Below are 21495 nucleotides of genomic sequence, written 5' to 3' on the forward strand. Positions count from 1 at the left end.
TGAATTGTGCACTTTGTGTTACAAGCATGAAACTTGGCATGATTGTAGCTTATACCATTCTAACAGAATAAAGATCGAGAGGCCTCGCAGATTTTGTATATTTTCCATAATTTTGGGGAAAAAGTGAAAAATATAATTTTTATACTATTTTCGTCATAACCTTTACAAAATTCTCCAATTCTCATAAGTCATATATCAAATTGTAGGAAATCCATAGCTGGTCATTTTCCATCTGTACATGTCTTTTTATCTTTAACGGTTAGGTCTACGGAAGTCAATTTATATCATGACTACCCGAAAATGCGAAAAGTGGCGGCCATTTTGAAAAATGGCCGCCAATTTTCGCACACCATTTTGCAAAATGGCCGCCATATAGAGTACATCAGTAAAATAAGTATGAGATCATCCCATGATCTAAAATATTTTTATCATTTCTTTGCAAATTCAATACCAGAAGCCTCACAGATTGTTGTAATTTTTTATATTTGGGGGGAAAAAGTGGGGAAAAAGTGGGGGAAAATTGAATTTTCCCAAAATGTTCCTTTAACTCAATTTCAAATCCTCATAAATTATCTAACTAGAATATTGTGAGAACAGACGAAAGTTTATTTTAAGGAATATATCATTAGATTTACTTACATGTATAATGTAAGAGCTTGATTGGCTATAGATCACCTATGAAAACTTATCAAAATCAACGCAAATATATTTCATTTCAACATCAATGTCAAAGTAGCTATCTCATTAATCTATGGACGGTTACTCAATCATGTGTAATTGTATCTAGCTTGACTGGATCAGAAAAGTGCAGTGCACTTAAGAGCTGCTTTTAAACACTTGGACCAGTTTGAACATTTTATACACATGCATTTCAGCAATTCGTGGCAGCCCTTTCATGCCAACAGAAGAGTTGTCCATACAGGTCCAAGCTCTCCCCTAGAGTTATTGCCAACCCTATACAGAGGGCTTGGTAACTCCTGTGATTTCATCAGGGATTGCTCTGAAACATAACTCCCCTGATTTACAGCTCTCTTTATATGTTGGATCAAAGCTTATTCTGTTGGGGGAATATTGTCCAAAGTTCTCCCCATCGTGGTGAACAAATGCTTTCTTGCTTCATTCACTTTCATGAGGTTGCTTGCTCTGTCATACAGCAATGATGAATCAGCATTAGTGATTAGTGATTTCAAGTGGTGGACAGGTGAGGGAAATAGAGGTGCCTGTAAGTTCAGGAAAAGCAATCCATGCATTCCACGAGGTCTTTTCATATCAAAGGATGACACAATGTCACAGAATGTGAAGCTGTGACACATTGGAAGGGATCTACTTTTCTCAGGACCCAGACCTGATGCAAGTTCATGAATTACAATATAGAGGAAGAGTTTTCCGGTACCAAACCCCACCCATACTTCTTCAAGATCGAGAATGCCTGTTGCAGCTACGGCCAAGACTGACTGACTGACTGACTGAGTTTGGTTTTACGCCGCTTTTAGCAATATTCCAGCAACATCACGGTGGGTGACACCAGAAATGGTCAAGACAACCACATCAGTGTCAACAGTACGGCTGTAAAACTTCTTCCATCCTTTATGTGAAGCATCAGTGAAGAAAGTCTTTTTATCTCTTAATAGTTACAGGGTGCCAATTCCAAAAGGTCTTTTGGTTGATTGGACACCACATATTCGCCAATAGGGCTGATGACTTGTTTGATTCTATCAAGGCTATTTCTGTACAAGGAAAGCAAAAAGATATTTCTTGCTGGTATCACACCTCAGGAATTCTTGCCAGTGCCTCAGAACTGGCTTCCACTCGTCGTCTTTTTCCACTTCCTCTTCTTGTTCTTACACTGGATTTTTACGCTGTCCGTTTTGTATTCGTCCCAGACAATATCCACTCTCTGATTAGTGTCCAGAAGAGACTGCAAGTACTTCAAGAACACATTATCAGCATATTCATCAAATGCTATTGGAGCTGCTGGTTTTAGCATGTTTATTACTGCATATCCATCAAGGATTGATACGTCAACATTTGGTGTTGAGTCAGTTGGTGGTGAAATTTTCTTCAAAGCAATTGAGAAGAACTGATTTTGCGCATGGACGTAGAGAACCTTGATGAGATATAGTTGGATAGCAAGACTGATTTTCATGTCTGACAAACTCATCCAGGTTTCCATCCCTTGACTCGTCTGTGTATATCTTGTCTTCATGGAAGAAGTTCTACATCCGTATTGTTGACACAGATGTGGTTGTGTTGGCCATTGCTGCATCAAGCGTTCTCAGTGTTTCACAGCTTCACAGGCCATGACAGTATGTCATCCTTTAGTGGAATTGAAAAGAAGGCCTCGCGGAATACATGGAATACTTTTCCTGAACTTACAGGCACCTTTATTTCCCTCGCTTGTCCACCACTTGAAATCCTAATGCACAAAATTAATCAGCATGAGAGAGTTGTTGTACTGCTGTATGACAGTGCAAGCAACCTCATGAAAGTGAATGAGCAAGAAAACATGTGTTTGCCACAAAGGGGAGAACACTGGACAATATTCCCCCAACAGAATCATTCCCCCAACAGAATCAACTTTGATCCAACATACTAGTAACTATGGACAACTCTCACGAAGGCATGAAAGAGCAGCCGGGAATTGCTGAAATGCATGTGTATAAAATGTTCAAACCGGTCCAAGTGCGTTAAAGCATCTCTCAAGTGCTATGCACTTTTCTCATTCAGTCAAGCTAGATACAATTACACATGATTGAGTAACATTCCATAGAGTGATGAGATAGCTACTTTGACATTGATGTTGTGTTGATTTTGAAATGTTTTTATAGGTGTTCTATAGCCAACCAAGCTCATACATTATACATGTAAGTAAATCTAATGATATATTCCTTAAAATAAACTTTCGTCTGTTCTCACAATATTCTAGATACATAATTTATGAGGATTTAAAATTGACTTAAAGGAACATTTTGGAAAATTCAATTTTTTCCCCACTTTTCCCCCCAAATATAAAAAATTACAACAATCTGTGAGGCTTCTGGTATTGAATTTGCAAAGAAATGATAAAAATATTTTAGATCATGGGGTGATCTCATACTTATTTTACTGATGTACTCTATATGGCGGCCATTTTGCAAAATGGTGTGCGAAAATTGGCGGCCATTTTTCAAAATGGCCGCCACTTTTCGCATTTTCGGGTAGTCATGATATAAACTGACTTCCGTAGACCTAACCGTTAAAGATAAAAAGACATGTACAGATGGAAAATGACCAGCTATGGATTTCCTACAATTTGATATATGACTTATGAGAATTGGAGAATTTTGTAAAAGGTTATGACGAAAATAGTATAAAAAATTATATTTTTTCACTTTTTTCCCCAAAATTATGGAAAATATCTGCGAGGCCTCTCGAATCTGCGAGGCCTCTCGATCTTTATTCAGTTAGAATGGTATAAGCTACAATCATGCCAAGTTTCATGCTTGTAACACAAAGTGCACAATTTGATCACTTATCCGCTGGGTCACAAATGTAGCCTACGAGTGTTGTATCTTACCATCTGTTCGTTCACCAAGTAAGTGTGTCTATACACCGGGAATGCTACATATCGTTAGATATCATGTTTTGAAGAAGTAAACATCCTATGGTATCTCCCAAGTATGTACCTCAGGTTTGCAGAATCTTCTTGAAGTGTTTGCGAAATCACAGCGGCATGTTGCGACATTTCCGCAAACATAACACTGTTCTACTACGGACACACCATGGTAATCGCAGCAATTCTGCAAACTTCAGAAAGCCCGTGTCACGTTCCCGTGACTGTACCTCGATGAGCATGTAAGTATTTGTGAGCAGGAGGGTGGGTGGTATATAAAGTTAACACCATGTTCCTGTTTCTATTTCAGGACACAAGATGGTACTAGCACTGCTCCTACTATTAATATTACCAGGTGTGTACCGTATATCATTGTTGCATCACACACATCGTGTACACTGTGCAATTTCCATTCATAGCTACTAATAGATCAAATGTTTATACGGACCTAAATGTAAAGCTGATATTCGGCCGAGAAGGGTGAATGTGTCGTCTTGCAAAACCCCATACAGGTTAAAATTGTACCCAGGGTGTTAGCGTACCCTGGCTTCTTGGAGTGGAACATTGCTCATACTACCAGTCACTGGTCTGCCTGTTAGCGATTCGGTTGTTGCAAGACTTATAGATGTAATATGCCCGAGAACAATGGAAAACAAGAAACATAAAGAAGTTCTTGTTCGTACAGATATCAAATATGTGTGGTGATAAACTTCTCCCACAATATATTGTTGGATATTGTGTTGCAGAGTTTTGTGAAAATTGTTGAATACATAATGGCACCTTATATGCCACAAATACCCCCATTTTCACACTGTCAATCCAATCCGACCTTACACAATACGGTAGAAGTATCATTTAATTTTCATTCTTAAAACGTAACTCATTTCACCAAAATTCACACATCCTTCGGAACAAAGATTTACCGTAAACCACGTTTGAACTACATCCCAATAAGCTGTACAGTGTTACAGTGTTATTTTCAAATTAAGAAGGTTCTAAATTTGAAGTCAGAGATTGGTCATTTATTTTATGAATATTGCCATTGCCATGTATACATGTGTTGTAGGAAGGGAGGAGTACGGTGGAACTAGACGAAACAATTGCTCCTTTCAATTATGGCAAAGACAACATGTGAGAGAATTCGGAAATCAGTGTAACAAACGCCCAGTCCCTAACCCCACGTATCCAGCTATCACTATGTGTTACTTACAATGATTAACGTATGAGGGCAACCTGTTTTAGTTGTGGAATGCGGTCGGCTACAAGTCAGCGGTGATTATTTCGTGAAAGACGGGAGCCGCGTCTTTCTGTCAGGCGTCAACCTGGGCTGGATTAAACTGGCCTACGACTTTGGGAACAATCAATTTGCTGCACGAAAATCCAGCTATGAGAGATTCTTCAAGGACCTGCACGACTCAGGGGGGAACTCCATCCGTAAGTGAAGTGGTTCTGAAGTATTAGTCCTGTTTGAGGACATAACATGTACAAAAGATCCTGGTTTGTAAGCGTTGACAGGTTCCACGTTAGTCTGTGCGACCATTAAAGAATTTAGAGTGTCATTAGATGTTTCCAGAACTGAATCAGTCTCTGCTTGTTGTAGAGCATCATCAGATGTTTCCAGAACTGAATCAGTATCTGCTTGTTGTAGAGCATAATCAGATGTTTCCAGAACTGAATCAGTCTCTGCTTGTTGTAAATCATCATCAGATGTTTCCAGAACTGAATCAGTCTCTGCTTGTTGTAGAGCATCATCAGATGTTTCCAGAACTGAATCAGTCTCTGCTTGTTTATATAGAGCATCATCAGATGTTTCCAGAACTGAATCAGTCTCTGCTTGTTGTAGAGCATCATCAGATGTTTCCAGAACTGAATCAGTCTCTGCTTGCTGTAGAGCATCATCAGATGTTTCCAGAACTGAATCAGGATCTGCTTGTTGTAGATCATCATCAGATGTTTCCAGAACTGAATCAGTCTCTGCTTGTTAATATAGAGCATCATCAGATGTTTCCAGAACTGAATCACTGTCTGCTTGTTGTAAATCATCATCAGATGTTTCCAAAACTGAATCAGTCTCTGCTTGTTGTAAATCATCATCAGATGTTTCCAGAACTGCATCAGTCTCTGCTTGTTGTAGATCATCATCAGATGTTTCCAGAACTGAATCAGTCTCTGCTTGTTGTAGAGCATCATCAGATGTTTCCAGAACTGCATCAGTCTCTGCTTGTTGTAGATCAGGGGCGGTGGGGTAGCCTAGTGGTTAAACCGTTGGCTCGTCACGCCGAAGACCCGGGTTCGAATCCCCACGTGGGTACAATGTGTGAAGCCCATTTCTTGTGTCTCCCGCCGTGATGTTGCTGAAATATTGCTAAAAGTGGCGTAAAACCAAACTCAGTCAGTCAGTCAGTCAGTGTTGTAGATCATCATGTTTCCAGAATTGCATCAGTCTCTGCTTGTTGTAGAGCATCATCAGATGTTTCCAGAACTGAATCAGTCTCTGCTTGTTGTAGAGCATCATCAGATGTTTCCAGAACTGCATCAGTCTCTGCTTGTTGTAGATCAGGGGCGGTGGGGTAGCCTAGTGGTTAAAGCGTTGGCTCGTCACGCCGAAGACCCGGGTTCGAATCCCCACGTGGGTACAATGTGTGAAGCCCATTTCTTGTGTCTCCCGCCGTGATGTTGCTGAAATATTGCTAAAAGTGGCGTAAAACCAAACTCAGTCAGTCAGTCAGTCAGTGTTGTAGATCATCATCACATGTTTCCAGAACTGAATCAGTCTCTGCTTGCTGTAGAGCATCATCAGATGTTTCCAGAACTGAATCAGTCTCTGCTTGTTGTAAATCATCATCAGATGTTTCCAGAACTGCATCAGTCTCTGCTTGTTGTAGATCCTCATCAGATGTTTCCAGAACTGCATCAGTCTCTGCTTGCTGTAGATCATCATCAGATGTTTCCAGAACTGAATCAGTCTCTGCTTGTTGTAGAGCATCATCAGATGTTTCCAGAACTGAATCAGTCTCTGCTTGTTGTAGAGCATCATCAGATGTTTCCAGAACTGAATCAGTCTCTGCTTGTTGTAAATCATCATCAGATGTTTCCAGAACTGAATCAGTCTCTGCTTGTTGTAGAGCATCATCAGATGTTTCCAGAACTGAATCAGTCTCTGCTTGTTTATATAGAGCATCATCAGATGTTTCCAGAACTGAATCAGTCTCTGCTTGTTGTAGAGCATCATCAGATGTTTCCAGAACTGAATCAGTCTCTGCTTGCTGTAGAGCATCATCAGATGTTTCCAGAACTGAATCAGGATCTGCTTGTTGTAGATCATCATCAGATGTTTCCAGAACTGCATCAGTCTCTGCTTGTTAATATAGAGCATCATCAGATGTTTCCAGAACTGAATCACTGTCTGCTTGTTGTAAATCATCATCAGATGTTTCCAAAACTGAATCAGTCTCTGCTTGTTGTAAATCATCATCAGATGTTTCCAGAACTGCATCAGTCTCTGCTTGTTGTAGAGCATCATCAGATGTTTCCAGAACTGAATCAGTCTCTGCTTGTTGTAGAGCATCATCAGATGTTTCCAGAACTGAATCAGTCTCTGCTTGTTGTAGAGCATCATCAGATGTTTCCAGAACTGAATCAGTCTCTGCTTGTTGTAGAGCATCATCAGATGTTTCCAGAACTGCATCAGTCTCTGCTTGTTGTAGATCAGGGGCGGTGGGGTAGCCTAGTGGTTAAAGCGTTGGCTCGTCACGCCGAAGACCCGGGTTCGAATCCCCACGTGGGTACAATGTGTGAAGCCCATTTCTTGTGTCTCCCGCCGTGATGTTGCTGAAATATTGCTAAAAGTGGCGTAAAACCAAACTCAGTCAGTCAGTCAGTGTTGTAGATCATCATCACATGTTTCCAGAACTGCATCAGTTTCTGCTTGCTGTAGAGCATCATCAGATGTTTCCAGAACTGAATCAGTCTCTGCTTGTTGTAAATCATCATCAGATGTGTCCAGAACTGAATCAGTCTCTGCTTGTTGTAGATCCTCATCAGATGTTTCCAGAACTGCATCAGTCTCTGCTTGCTGTAGATCATCATCAGATGTTTCCAGAACTGAATCAGTCTCTGCTTGTTGTAGAGCATCATCAGATGTTTCCAGAACTGAATCAGTCTCTGCTTGTTGTAGATCCTCATCAGATGTTTCCAGAACTGAATCAGTCTCTGCTTGCTGTAGAGCATCATCAGATGTTTCCAGAACTGAATCAGTCTCTGCTTGTTAATATAGGGCATCATCAGATGTTTCCAGAACTGAATCAGTCTCTGCTTGTTGTAAATCATCATCAGATGTTTCCAGAACTGCATCAGTCTCTGCTTGTTGTAGATCATCATCAGATGTTTCCAGAACTGAATCAGTCTCTGCTTGTTAATATAGAGCATCATCAGATGTTTCCAGAACTGAATCAGTCTCTGCTTGTTGTAAATCATCATCAGATGTTTCCAGAACTGCATCAGTCTCTGCTTGTTGTAGAGCATCATCAGATGTTTCCAGAACTGAATCAGTATCTGCTTGTTGTAGAGCATCATCAGATGTTTCAAGAACTGAATCAGTCTCTGCTTGTTGTAAATCATCATCAGATGTTTCCAGAACTGAATCAGTCTCTGCTTGTTGTAGATCATCATCAGATGTTTCCAGAACTGAATCAGTCTCTGCTTGTTGTAGAGCATCATCAGATGTTTCCAGAACTGAATCAGTCTCTGCTGGTTAATATAGAGCATCATCAGATGTTTCCAGAACTGAATCAGTCTCTGCTTGTTGTAAATCATCATCAGATGTTTCAAGAACTGCATCAGTCTCTGCTTGCTGTAGAGCATCATCAGATGTTTCCAGAACTGAATTAGTCTCTGCTTGTTAATATAGAGCATCATCAGATGTTTCCAGAACTGAATCAGTCTCTGCTTGTTGTAAATCATCATCAGATGTTTCCAGAACTGCATCAGTCTCTGCTTGTTGTAGATCATCATCAGATGTTTCCAGAACTGCATCAGTCTCTGCTTGCTGTAGAGCATCATCAGATGTTTCCAGAACTGAATCAGTCTCTGCTTGTTGTAGAGCATCATCAGATGTTTCCAGAACTGAATCAGTATCTGCTTGTTGTAGAGCATCATCAGATGTTTCCAGAACTGAATCAGTCTCTGCTTGTTGTAAATCATCATCAGATGTTTCCAGAACTGAATCAGTCTCTGCTTGTTGTAAATCATCATCAGATGTTTCCAGAACTGAATCAGTCTCTGCTTGTTGTAGAGCATCATCAGATGTTTCCAGAACTGAATCAGTCTCTGCTTGTTGTAGAGCATCATCAGATGTTTCCAGAACTGAATCAGTCTCTGCTTGTTGTAGATCCTCATCAGATGTTTCCAGAACTGAATCAGTCTCTGCTTGCTGTAGAGCATCATCAGATGTTTCCAGAACTGAATCAGTCTCTGCTTGTTAATATAGGGCATCATCAGATGTTTCCAGAACTGAATCAGTCTCTGCTTGTTGTAAATCATCATCAGATGTTTCCAGAACTGCATCAGTCTCTGCTTGCTGTAGATCATCATCAGATGTTTCCAGAACTGAATCAGTCTCTGCTTGTTAATATAGAGCATCATCAGATGTTTCCAGAACTGAATCAGTCTCTGCTTGTTGTAAATCATCATCAGATGTTTCCAGAACTGCATCAGTCTCTGCTTGTTGTAGATCCTCATCAGATGTTTCCAGAACTGCATCAGTCTCTGCTTGTTGTAGATCATCATCAGATGTTTCCAGAACTGAATCAGTCTCTGCTTGTTGTAGAGCATCATCAGATGTTTCCAGAACTGAATCATTCTCTGCTTGTTGTAGATCCTCATCAGATGTTTCCAGAACTGAATCAGTCTCTGCTTGCTGTAGAGCATCATCAGATGTTTCCAGAACTGAATCAGTCTCTGCTTGTTAATATAGGGCATCATCAGATGTTTCCAGAACTGAATCAGTCTCTGCTTGTTGTAAATCATCATCAGATGTTTCCAGAACTGCATCAGTCTCTGCTTGCTGTAGATCATCATCAGATGTTTCCAGAACTGAATCAGTCTCTGCTTGTTAATATAGAGCATCATCAGATGTTTCCAGAACTGAATCAGTCTCTGCTTGTTGTAAATCATCATCAGATGTTTCCAGAACTGCATCAGTCTCTGCTTGTTGTAGATCATCATCAGATGTTTCCAGAACTGCATCAGTCTCTGCTTGTTGTAGAGCATCATCAGATGTTTCCAGAACTGCATCAGTCTCTGCTTGTTGTAGATCATCATCAGATGTTTCCAGAACTGAATCAGTATCTGCTTGTTGTAGAGCATCATCAGATGTTTCCAGAACTGAATCAGTCTCTGCTTGTTGTAAATCATCATCAGATGTTTCCAGAACTGAATCAGTCTCTGCTTGTTGTAGAGCATCATCAGATGTTTCCAGAACTGAATCAGTCTCTGCTTGTTGTAGAGCATCATCAGATGTTTCCAGAACTGAATCAGTCTCTGCTTGTTAATATAGGGCATCATCAGATGTTTCCAGAACTGAATCAGTCTCTGCTTGTTGTAAATCATCATCAGATGTTTCAAGAACTGCATCAGTCTCTGCTTGCTGTAGATCATCATCAGATGTTTCCAGAACTGAATTAGTCTCTGCTTGTTAATATAGAGCATCATCAGATGTTTCCAGAACTGAATCAGTCTCTGCTTGTTGTAAATCATCATCAGATGTTTCCAGAACTGCATCAGTCTCTGCTTGTTGTAGATCATCATCAGATGTTTCCAGAACTGCATCAGTCTCTGCTTGCTGTAGAGCATCATCAGATGTTTCCAGAACTGAATCAGTCTCTGCTTGTTGTAGAGCATCATCAGATGTTTCCAGAACTGAATCAGTATCTGCTTGTTGTAGAGCATCATCAGATGTTTCAAGAACTGAATCAGTCTCTGCTTGTTGTAAATCATCATCACATGTTTCCAGAACTGAATCAGTCTCTGCTTGTTGTAAATCATCATCAGATGTTTCCAGAACTGAATCAGTCTCTGCTTGTTGTAGAGCATCATCAGATGTTTCCAGAACTGAATCAGTCTCTGCTTGTTGTAAATCATCATCAGATGTTTCCAGAACTGAATCAGTCTCTGCTTGTTGTAGAGCATCATCAGATGTTTCCAGGACTGAATCAGTCTCTGCTTGTTGTAAATCATCATCAGATGTTTCCAGAACTGAATCAGTCTCTGCTTGTTGTAGAGCATCATCAGATGTTTCCAGAACTGAATCATTCTCTGCTTGTTGTAGATCCTCATCAGATGTTTCCAGAACTGAATCAGTCTCTGCTTGCTGTAGAGCATCATCAGATGTTTCCAGAACTGAATCAGTCTCTGCTTGTTAATATAGGGCATCATCAGATGTTTCCAGAACTGAATCAGTCTCTGCTTGTTGTAAATCATCATCAGATGTTTCCAGAACTGCATCAGTCTCTGCTTGCTGTAGATCATCATCAGATGTTTCCAGAACTGAATCAGTCTCTGCTTGTTAATATAGAGCATCATCAGATGTTTCCAGAACTGAATCAGTCTCTGCTTGTTGTAAATCATCATCAGATGTTTCCAGAACTGCATCAGTCTCTGCTTGTTGTAGAGCATCATCAGATGTTTCCAGAACTGCATCAGTCTCTGCTTGTTGTAGAGCATCATCAGATGTTTCCAGAACTGCATCAGTCTCTGCTTGTTGTAGAGCATCATCAGATGTTTCTAGAACTGAATCAGTATCTGCTTGTTGTAGAGCATCATCAGATGTTTCCAGAACTGAATCAGTCTCTGCTTGCTGTAGAGCATCATCAGATGTTTCCAGAACTGAATCAGTCTCTGCTTGTTAATATAGGGCATCATCAGATGTTTCCAGAACTGAATCAGTCTCTGCTTGTTGTAAATCATCATCAGATGTTTCCAGAACTGCATCAGTCTCTGCTTGCTGTAGAGCATCATCAGATGTTTCCAGAACTGAATTAGTCTCTGCTTGTTAATATAGAGCATCATCAGATGTTTCCAGAACTGAATCAGTCTCTGCTTGTTGTAAATCATCATCAGATGTTTCCAGAACTGCATCAGTCTCTGCTTGTTGTAGATCATCATCAGATGTTTCCAGAACTGAATCAGTCTCTGCTTGCTGTAGAGCATCATCAGATGTTTCCAGAACTGAATCAGTCTCTGCTTGTTGTAGAGCATCATCAGATGTTTCCAGAACTGAATCAGTATCTGCTTGTTGTAGATCCTCATCAGATGTTTCAAGAACTGAATCAGTCTCTGCTTGTTGTAGAGCATCATCAGATGTTTCCAGAACTGAATCAGTCTCTGCTTGTTGTAAATCATCATCAGATGTTTCCAGAACTGCATCAGTCTCTGCTTGTTGTAGATCCTCATCAGATGTTTCCAGAACTGAATCAGTCTCTGCTTGTTGTAAATCATCATCAGATGTTTCCAGAACTGAATCAGTCTCTGCTTGTTGTAGAGCATCATCAGATGTTTCCAGGACTGAATCAGTCTCTGCTTGTTGTAAATCATCATCAGATGTTTCCAGAACTGAATCAGTCTCTGCTTGTTGTAGAGCATCATCAGATGTTTCCAGAACTGAATCTCTGCTTGATGTACTGAAGGGTGTATTTAAGTGAGGTATAATGATATTAGAGGGAGACAGTAGGGAGGGAAGAAACACAAAGTCCATTGTGGGAATCCGACTATTTCAAAATTACTAGTATCCATTAGTGTCATCCGTCAAAACCAGTCAGAAGCAGAGCTTAGTCAACCCACAATGATACCTTCTCATTGCCTGAATGTTTCCACAATACTTTAGGAATAGTCAGGTTACCCAGACGTTCATGTTATTTCAGGTATATTCTTATTACCTCAGATTTATTCGTGTTACTGCCTCTGATATATGTGTTACTTCACCTGTATTCATGTTACCCCAGATATGTTCGCATGTTACTTTGCATAATGATGATATTGCATGTGTATTGATGTTACTGTTGGTTACTATGTGTTTATCCAGGTTGTGTAGGTTATGTGCACTTTTAAATACACTGTAGAGGGATATACTGTGAGTCTGCTCACATTACTGACAGTGGTCCCATGTTTCCGCAGGTATATCCGTCTTGTTGCAGGGATATGGGTACATATGCAGGGTGACAGCAGTCCCGAATTTGACAAAAACGGCTACGTGATCGGTACAGACAGTTCGGGTACATTTCTCAGTGATATCAAGGAGGTGCTTGACATGGGCCAGAAATACAACATCCTCGTGTTCTTCTGCCTCTGGAACGCGGCCGTTAAGTTTAAGTTTGAATACCGGATGGATGGTCTGATTCGGGATACCGGGAAACTCACGTCCTACCTGGAACATGCCCTCATCCCGTGGGTCAAGTCTGTGAAAGACCACCCGGCAATTGGAGGCTGGGACATTATGAATGAACCCGAGGGCCTCATCAACACGCAGAGAAGCAGCAGTAATCCTTGCTTGAATGCAACCCATCTCATACCGGATGGAGCCGGCTGGTCTGGGAAACTTTACAACTATGAAGATGTTCTCAGGTTTGTTTTAAAGGATGGTACAACTGATAGATTTTGTCGCTTGTTTTTTTATGTCAGTTGTTAACGCCACAATCAGCAATAGTCAAGCTGTAATTTGGCGGTTCTGAAAACAATATTCTGGGCCAGACAATCCAGTGATAAATCTTGAGCGTCGATCCCTGCAAGGGGATATCCTGGTATGCATCAACTAAGTGTGCGGCCCTCACTACCCGATCCCGTTATTGAACAAACATGTGTTTCTGGGATCTTCTCACTCGGGTCAAATTGTATGAGTGGTAGGTGAGTATAGGGCTGTGATGACAGTGTCATATATTAATGTCGTGTGAATATGCGCAGGTTCATCAACTGGCAGGTCGACGCCATCAGACAAACAGACCCTGGTGCTCTTGTGACGGTGGGATCATGGAAGCCACAGGCCAATACGGACGAGTACGGCTCTCATAACCACTACTCGGATCATTGTCTGACTCAGTCAGGAGGCAAGCCACAGGTCAGATTTACATATACTATGTTATGGTTAGGTGCACGCTGTCCACAGCCATAGGTCATCTGTATCACATCTGGAGACCAACCTTGGGGTGGATTCAGTCTCGGCCTGTTGTAGATACTGTTGGTTGGTTGTTTAACGACGCCATCTACAGTATTATAGCTCTGCGACAGCAGCGTGTCAATCCAGCCAATAAAGTGATTGATGTAACAAGCAACCATTCAAGCTGTCTGGTACCATAACACGCAGCCCATCGCCACAACGAACTTGACCACCGGTTTAGTTTGGTAACCTTGGTAACCTCTCACGAATACCATTGCCCATGTGGTACTGCTGTAAGCAGGAACCTGACGTGGCTGTACCTACAACAGCAAATACACCTGAGTGGCTGTGTGGTACCAGTTGTAACCAGGAACCTGACGTGGCTGTATGGTACCAGTTGTAACCAGGAACCTGACATGGCTGGGTGGTACCAGTTGTAGCCAGGAACCTGGCGTGGCTGTATGGTACCAGTTGTAACCAGGAACCTGACGTGGCTGTATGGTACCAGTTGTAACCAGGAACCTGACGTGGCTGTATGGTACCAGTTGTAGCCAGGAACCTGACGTGGCTGGGTGGTACCAGTTGTAGCCAGGAACCTGACGTGGCTGTATGGTACCAGTTGTAACCAGGAACCTGACGTGGCTGTATGGTACCAGTTGTAACCAGGAACCTGACGTGGCTGGGTGGTACCAGTTGTAGCAGGAACCTGACGTGGCTGGGTGGTACCAGTTGTAGCCAGGAACCTGACGTGGCTGTATGGTACCAGTTGTAGCCAGGAACCTGACGTGGCTGTATGGTACCAGTTGTAACCAGGAACCTGACGTGGCTGTATGGTACCAGTTGTAACCAGGAACCTGACGTGGCTGTGTGGTACCAGTTGTAGCCAGGAACCTGACGTGGCTGTATGGTACCAGTTGTAGCCAGGAACCTGACGTGGCTGTATGGTACCAGTTGTAACCAGGAACCTGACGTGGCTGTACCTACAACAGCCAATACACCTGGGTGGCTGTGTGGTACCAGTTGTAGCCAGGAACCTGACGTGGCTGTTCCTACAACAGCCAATACACCTGGGTGTATGATACAACTGAGTGTTTGACACACCTGAGTGTATGACACACCTGAGTATATGATACACCTGAGTGTATGACACACCTGAGTGTATGATACACCTGAGTGTATGACACACCTGGGTGTATGACACACTTGAGTAGTGTATGATACACCTGAGTGTATGACCTGTTGAAGGTGTTATTGTTTCAGGGAGTGCTGCAGTTCTATGAGATGCACTCTTACAGCTCCCACGGACAGTTTGACTACCTCTCGCCATTCAAGGTAACGCCCTCTTTTGTCCAAACTCAGGTACTATATCCAAGGTCACTATCATTGGATAAGGGTTTTACTGTAATTACAGGTGATGTGTAAAGCACTAAGCCGTATAACACTGCCTTATGTACAAACCAACATCATCCCATACACCTGTGCCCTTTCTCCTGACAAACTGGATAGTCGCATAATATATTTTATGTGCGCTACAATTACGTGCGCATCGCATATGTTTAACCTGATGTGGTGCAGCTGACGAGTGGTGTCCATCTCGGCTAGTATCAACAATTACAGGAATTTGGGCGTTTACATATGCAAGATTTGACGTGTAAGCCGGGTACCCCATTGTTATCTGTTAATCATGGGAGAGCATTGTTATGGTAGGGTTGACTAACGTTTAGTCTCTGAAACTAATATAATTGAAAAGGAGCCCCAGTGCGATGTGAAATTCAGAACATGACTAAATCTAGACTTGCTTCATTTAGGGCTTTAGCATTGCAGGGGGACTAAACAGTAGGGAAAATAATGTGGTTCGGGGACTGTGAGACAGACTAATGATAGGATGACCATTGATACCTGTTGGTTCTGTAACGTAAGGCACAAAACAGTGTACAACCACGGGTACTTGACTATCATGTCATGTCAAGTTCTATTACTCTCAAAACGCAAAATGAATTTACTTCGCTGGGTTTCAAACTACAAGCCATTCTTACGTTACAATTTATTAGTCTTGATTCATTGGCGTGTTCCTCGTTCATCACGGTGTTCATTGACTTCATCTTAGTATTCGTCATTCTTATGATTGTGTTCATCCTTGTGTTCATCCTTGTGTTCATCAATGTGTTCATCAATGTGTTCATCCTTGTGTCCATCCTTGTGTTCATCCTTGTGTTCATCAATGTGTTCATCCTTGTGTTCATCAATGTGTTCATCCTTGTGTTCATCAATGTGTCCATCCTTACATCCTTGTGTTCATCCTTGTGTCCATCCTTGTGTTCTTCCTTGTGTTCATCCTTGTGTTCATCCTTGTGTCCATCCTTGTGTTCATCCTTGTGTTCATCAATGTGTTCATCCTTGTGTTCATCAATGTGTTCATCCTTGTGTTCATCCTTGTGTTCGTCAATGTGTTCATCCTTGTGTCCATCCTTGTGTTCACCCTTGTGTTCATCCTTGTGTTCATCAATGTGTCCATCCTTGTGTTCATCTTTGTGTTCATCCTTGTGTTCATCAATGTGTTCATCCTTGTGTTCACCAATGTGTTCATCCTTGTGTTCATCAATATGTTCATCATTGTGTTCATCCTTGTGTCTATCCTTGTGTTCATCGTTGTGTTCATCAATGTGTTCATCAATGTGTTCATCCTAGTGTTCATCCTTGTGTTCACCAATGTGTTCATCCTTGTGTTCATCAATGTGTCAATCCTTGTGTTCATCCTTGTGTTCATCAATGTTTCCATCCTTGTGTTCATCCTTGTGTTCATCCTTGTGTTCACCAATGTGTTCATCCTTGTGTCCATCCTTGTGTCCATCCTTGTGTTCATCCTTGTGTTCATCATCCTTGTGTTCATCAATGTGTCCATTCTTGTGTTCATCCTTGTGTTCATCAATGTGTTCATCTTTATGTTCATCCTTGTGTTCATCAATGTGTTCATCCTTGTGTCCATCCTTGTGTTCATCCTTGTGTTCATCCTTGTTTTCATCCTTGTGTTTATCAATGTGTCCATCCTTGTGTTCATCCTTGTGTTCACCAATGAGTTCATCCTTGTGTTCATCCTTGTATCCATCAATGTGTTCATCCTTGTGTTCATCAATGTGTCCATCCTTGTGTTCATCCTTGTGTTCATCAATGTGTCCATCCTTGTGTTCATCCTTGTGTTTATCAATGTGTTCATCCTTTTGTTCATCCTTGTGTCCATCCTTGTGTTCATCCTTGTGTACATCATCCTTGTGTTCATCATCCTTGTGTTCATCAATGTGTCCATCTTGGAGTGCACTGTGTCCTATCTCCCCCAGCACGAAAAGAGTGACTACAAGCTGAACAAGCCAGTGATAGTGGGTGAGTTTGCCGCCCGGTCTGGGGGCGGGATGGCCATTGAGGCACTGTTCCAGTACGCCTATGACCATGGCTACCGAGGGGCGTGGAGCTGGTCTGCTACTGACAGCTATTATGGCGATCTATGGGAGACTCAAAGGAAAGGGGTGGCATCAATCAGATACAGCAATGACACATCCACGGGAACGGTACAGCTGACCGTGTAATGTGAAGAATAAAATCTAACCTGGCCGGTCTTCCCTGCAGCTATATGTGTTGTCTTATTGGTGGCCTTCACGTGAATCACGTGGGGAAATACTGTGGTTGTGTATTTTTAATGGAGAAGGTGTTTCCTGACAGCTTGTGTTGCTGTGACGTCAGAACACGTGTTCCATAATAGGATGACGTCAGTGAAAATGTTGCTTTGTAGAACATTTGGGTGAATGTTTTCCCCTTCAAAATGACGGATGTGAATGTGTTTTCCTGTAGAATGACGGAAGTGAATGTGTTTTCCTGTAGAATGACGAAAGTGAATGTGTTTTCCTGTAGAATGACATAAGTGAATGTGTTTTCCTGTAGAATGACATAAGTGAATGTGTTTTCCTGTAAAATGACGGAAGTGAATGTGTTTCCCTGTAGAATGCCATAAGTGAATGTGTTTTCCTGTAGAATGACATAAGTGAATGTGTTTTCCTGTAAAATGACGGAAGTGAATGTGTTTTCCTGTAGAATGACGAAAGTGAATGTGTTTTCCTGTAGAATGACGGAAGTGAGTGTGTTTTCCTGTAAAATAACGGAAGTGAGTGTGTTTTCCTGTAGAATGACATAAGTGAATGTGTTTTCCTGTAAAATGTCGGAAGTGAATGTGTTTTCCTGTAGAATGACGAAAGTGAATGTGTTTTCCTGTAGAATGACATAAGTGAATGTGTTTTCCTGTAAAATGACGGAAGTGAATGTGTTTCCCTGTAGAATGACATAAGTGAATGTGTTTTCCAGTAGAATGACATAAGTGAATGTGTTTTCCTGTAAAATGACGGAAGTGATTGTGTTTTCCTGTAGAATGACGGAAGTGAATGTGTTTTCCTGTAGAATGACGGAAGTGAGTGTGTTTTCCTGTAAAATAACGGAAGTGAGTGTGTTTTCCTGTAGAATGACATAAGTGAATGTGTTTTCCTGTAAAAAACGGAAGTGAATGTGTTTCCCTGTAGAATGACATAAGTGAATGTGTTTTCCTGTAAAATGACGAAAATGAATATGTTCCCATGTTGAATGTCAAAATTAACCCGTGAAGAACCGCGTTACAACTGGGCTTCAGCAACCCATGCTTGTCGTAAGAGGCGATTAAAGGTCACATAAACCCTAGGGGGTTCAAATACATACATCACTAACTGGCATCGTTATAAATGAAACCCCGTCATTAAAACTACTCATTTCGACCTTTAATTGACTTAAATCGACCTTTTTGACAACAGTGCACAATTCTCACCCGCGAACGAAATTTCAACCAATCAGAGCGGCGCGACTCTGTGACGTCATATGAGGAATAGCTTTGAGGGCCGATGCAGAATTCATCTACATTTTAGGGGGTAAATTAGCGTGTTTACAGGCTTGTATAAACCTGAAATCGTGACAATTGTTGTGGAAAATGAAAGCTATATGTTCTCACAATCTACTGGCATTTAATTTTGTCTCCTGCTTTGCCTAGTTTCCGAGTTACAACTTGTTTTCATAGACGATTCTGTCAAAATCGATTGGTGTCGTTAGGCCCTATTTGTATAATGACTGATCCAAATTGATCCCATTTCTGTGTTGTTTTACCTCGATATTTAATCATGTCATGTAAAAATCTGTTTGTATTCTCAAAACAGTGTCGGCCCATAAGTTTTCACATGCAATACAGCAATTAATACTCCCTCGTTGTAACCCGTGTTAGGTGGTATAAACCTACACATGTTATTTGTCATCATTCACTTGATGGTCAGTTAATGAATTTATAACAGGTATAATTAGTGGTAACACACTTAGATTACCCGACAAAGGTTCCCATTTGGCATTTCTTGTGTCTGGAGTAAATATTCAACATTATAAACATCGATCAAAGGATTAACCGATAACACGCTGATTGATTAATTACTTTTATCTTACACAGCGGATTTGTCAAAAGGTAGTGTTTATGTATGTAGATTTACTAATCTATACTGAATACACTCTGTCGTGTCGGTATCTGCGTAAAAACAACGTCCTTCTTTCAAAGGATTAACCAGCAATACATTGATTGATTGCCCATTATTGGCTAACTAAATTACTGTTTTTAAAGAAAGGCGGACATTATGCAATTAGTTGCCAGGTGTGCTATCTTGGGTGACCAATGAGACTATACACCAATACCTGAAAAGATTTATCACTTTTTCGTATATTAAACTGTTAAAAGACACATCATTTGGAACAGTTTTGTGGATATTGATGGATACATTCCTCGAACAAGGTAATGGCCTGATATTGTTCCTATAACTTTAATCTGTTTTAATTTTAATATTTGCATTTTGTTTTTATTCATTTGTCGTAGCATTCAACAGAATCATTGTTTTCGCCGTGAAGTGTAATGAGACAGACAACATGCACTAGGGTGTGTGTGCGAATTATGATTCACATTGGCAAACTATAAAATGTCTAGATATTACAGTTCTGTTATAAATTTACTATAAGTATCAGCAGATCGTCTTCTTTTTTATTTAGTTTCAAAATGCATAAAAGTATGATAATAAACTAATTAGGATTATAAGACCAAATATAAAGACGCACATTGACTAGTATCTACATACTGGTGAGTGGACATTAACCATGGGAATGTAGCAAGAAATGTATCGCGCAGTATTGTGACTTCGACCCCCACCTCGCTTCCGTGGAAGAAATCGTTATGTTATAAGTTGTGTCATGCAAAATCCGTTTGGTTATGATTCCAATACATATTTAACAACGAGTAGAAAGTAGTCTTGATTTTCTAACTTGATGAAAACAAACTATAATCTCATTAATTCTAACAGATTTTTTTATTGTTAAAAATGGCGGCGCCCTGTCGGGAACATCCGCCAGTCTGAAGATGAATGGTATTGAGGTTTGTTTTCACCGAGTTACAAAATCAAAACTACTTTCTACTGGTAGTAAAATATGTATTTTATTGATGGCCAATAGGATTTTGCATGACATAGCGTATATCATAACAATTTCTCTCGTGGCAGCGAGGTGGGTGTCAATATAATACTACTTACAATATTATTGTTACTTCGACCACAACCTCACTTCCGAGGAAGAAATCGTTATGTTAACTTGTAACATAGAAAATCTTTATGGTCATCAATCATATGCATATTTTACTACAACTAGTAAGTAGTTTTGATTCTTTAACTTCCGTGAAGCGATCTGAACACAAGTAAGATATCGTTTCAGGCTTCCACAACGCTCGCTTCGCACTAACAAACATAACCCATTTAGCACGAACTGCGGGGGTCCTGTGGAAATCTGTGCATGGGGACACCATCGCCCGACCCCTAGGAGCAATTGACGACAAAGCAACGATTCGGCATGTCGTCGTGGATGTCGAGAAATCATCAAAATGATGAGCGTACACATTTTCTATACACATTTTCTATACAACTAACTGAAAATCGTTCGTTCATATGACGTCACTGCAGTGCTCTGGCGACATAAGTTACGTAACCACAAATCTTTCATATGTGGTTTCGTAACAAAAACAAAGTTTAGGGCTTTAAAGGAAGCAGGCGACTTTTGGCCAATTTTAATCGCTCGGTATTAATTAACCACAAGATTTTTAAAGAATAAATTTGGTGTTCCGCATAAGACTAACCACAAATCTACCTTATTTTCATATGTAATGGTTGTGAAAGATTTAACAAAAACAAAGTTTAGTATTAAAATTCATTTTTATATTATGAAAATACATTGTTTAGAAATTCGTAGCTATTTTATGATCAGTTACGTATAAGAAAACATCTTAAGCTTACTTAATGTAGAAAGCCAATAGTTTCAAACTCAATCTAAAAGCACTTGAGCTGTTCTGTAAACGAACACAATGTGTCATTGTGCATAATCAAGTCTATATCAACAACAACAAACAACAACTGCAGCAGGGTGGTGTTAAGCATTACTTTAGTATGTCGAAAAGATGACATATATTTTCCATCCGTGAAGGTCTGGGTTAGAATGAACCTTCAGTAACCCATGCTTGTCGTAAGAGGCGACTAACGGGATCGGGTGGTCAGGCCCGCTGGCTTGGTTGACACATGTCATCGGTTCCCAATTGCGCAGGTCGATGCTCATGCTGTTGATCACTGGTTTGTCTGGTCAAGACTCGATTATTTACAGACCGCCGCCATATAGACGG

At 40.8% G+C, this 21495-nt stretch overlaps 1 protein-coding gene across 2 annotated transcripts; it reads left to right on the forward strand.

Moving 5' to 3' along the window:
- The first annotated feature begins 3528 nt into the window (after nt 1–3528).
- Nucleotides 3529–17359, forward strand: LOC124290967 (mannan endo-1,4-beta-mannosidase-like). 2 transcript variants are annotated; one of them, XM_046727829.1, is made up of 7 exons: nt 3529–3574; nt 3903–3947; nt 4835–5026; nt 12784–13210; nt 13547–13700; nt 15000–15071; nt 17075–17359. In XM_046727829.1, the coding sequence occupies exons 2-7, from the start codon at nt 3911–3913 to the stop codon at nt 17318–17320; spliced, it is 1128 nt and encodes a 375-aa protein (XP_046583785.1). In that variant the 5' UTR covers nt 3529–3574; nt 3903–3910; the 3' UTR covers nt 17321–17359. The 2 variants fall into 2 exon arrangements, with proteins under 2 accessions (XP_046583785.1, XP_046583775.1); XM_046727819.1 differs by having other exon boundaries at nt 3571–3657.
- The last annotated feature ends 4136 nt before the right edge of the window (nt 17360–21495 follow it).

The sequence above is a fragment of the Haliotis rubra genome, unplaced genomic scaffold (genome assembly GCF_003918875.1).
Source record: "Haliotis rubra isolate DU_JTF1 unplaced genomic scaffold, ASM391887v1 Scf1129, whole genome shotgun sequence".
Lineage (NCBI taxonomy): Eukaryota > Metazoa > Mollusca > Gastropoda > Lepetellida > Haliotidae > Haliotis > Haliotis rubra.

Excerpts from the sequence above, each read along its gene's own strand:
- LOC124290967 (XM_046727829.1), top strand. The coding sequence starts at position 3,911 with ATGGTACTAGCACTGCTCCTACTATTAATATTACCAG. Across the intron at positions 3,948-4,834 it reads CCTACTATTAATATTACCAG|TTGTGGAATGCGGTCGGCTA; the intron begins GTGTGTACCGTA and ends AACCTGTTTTAG. Across the intron at positions 13,701-14,999 it reads AGTCAGGAGGCAAGCCACAG|GGAGTGCTGCAGTTCTATGA; the intron begins GTCAGATTTACA and ends TTATTGTTTCAG.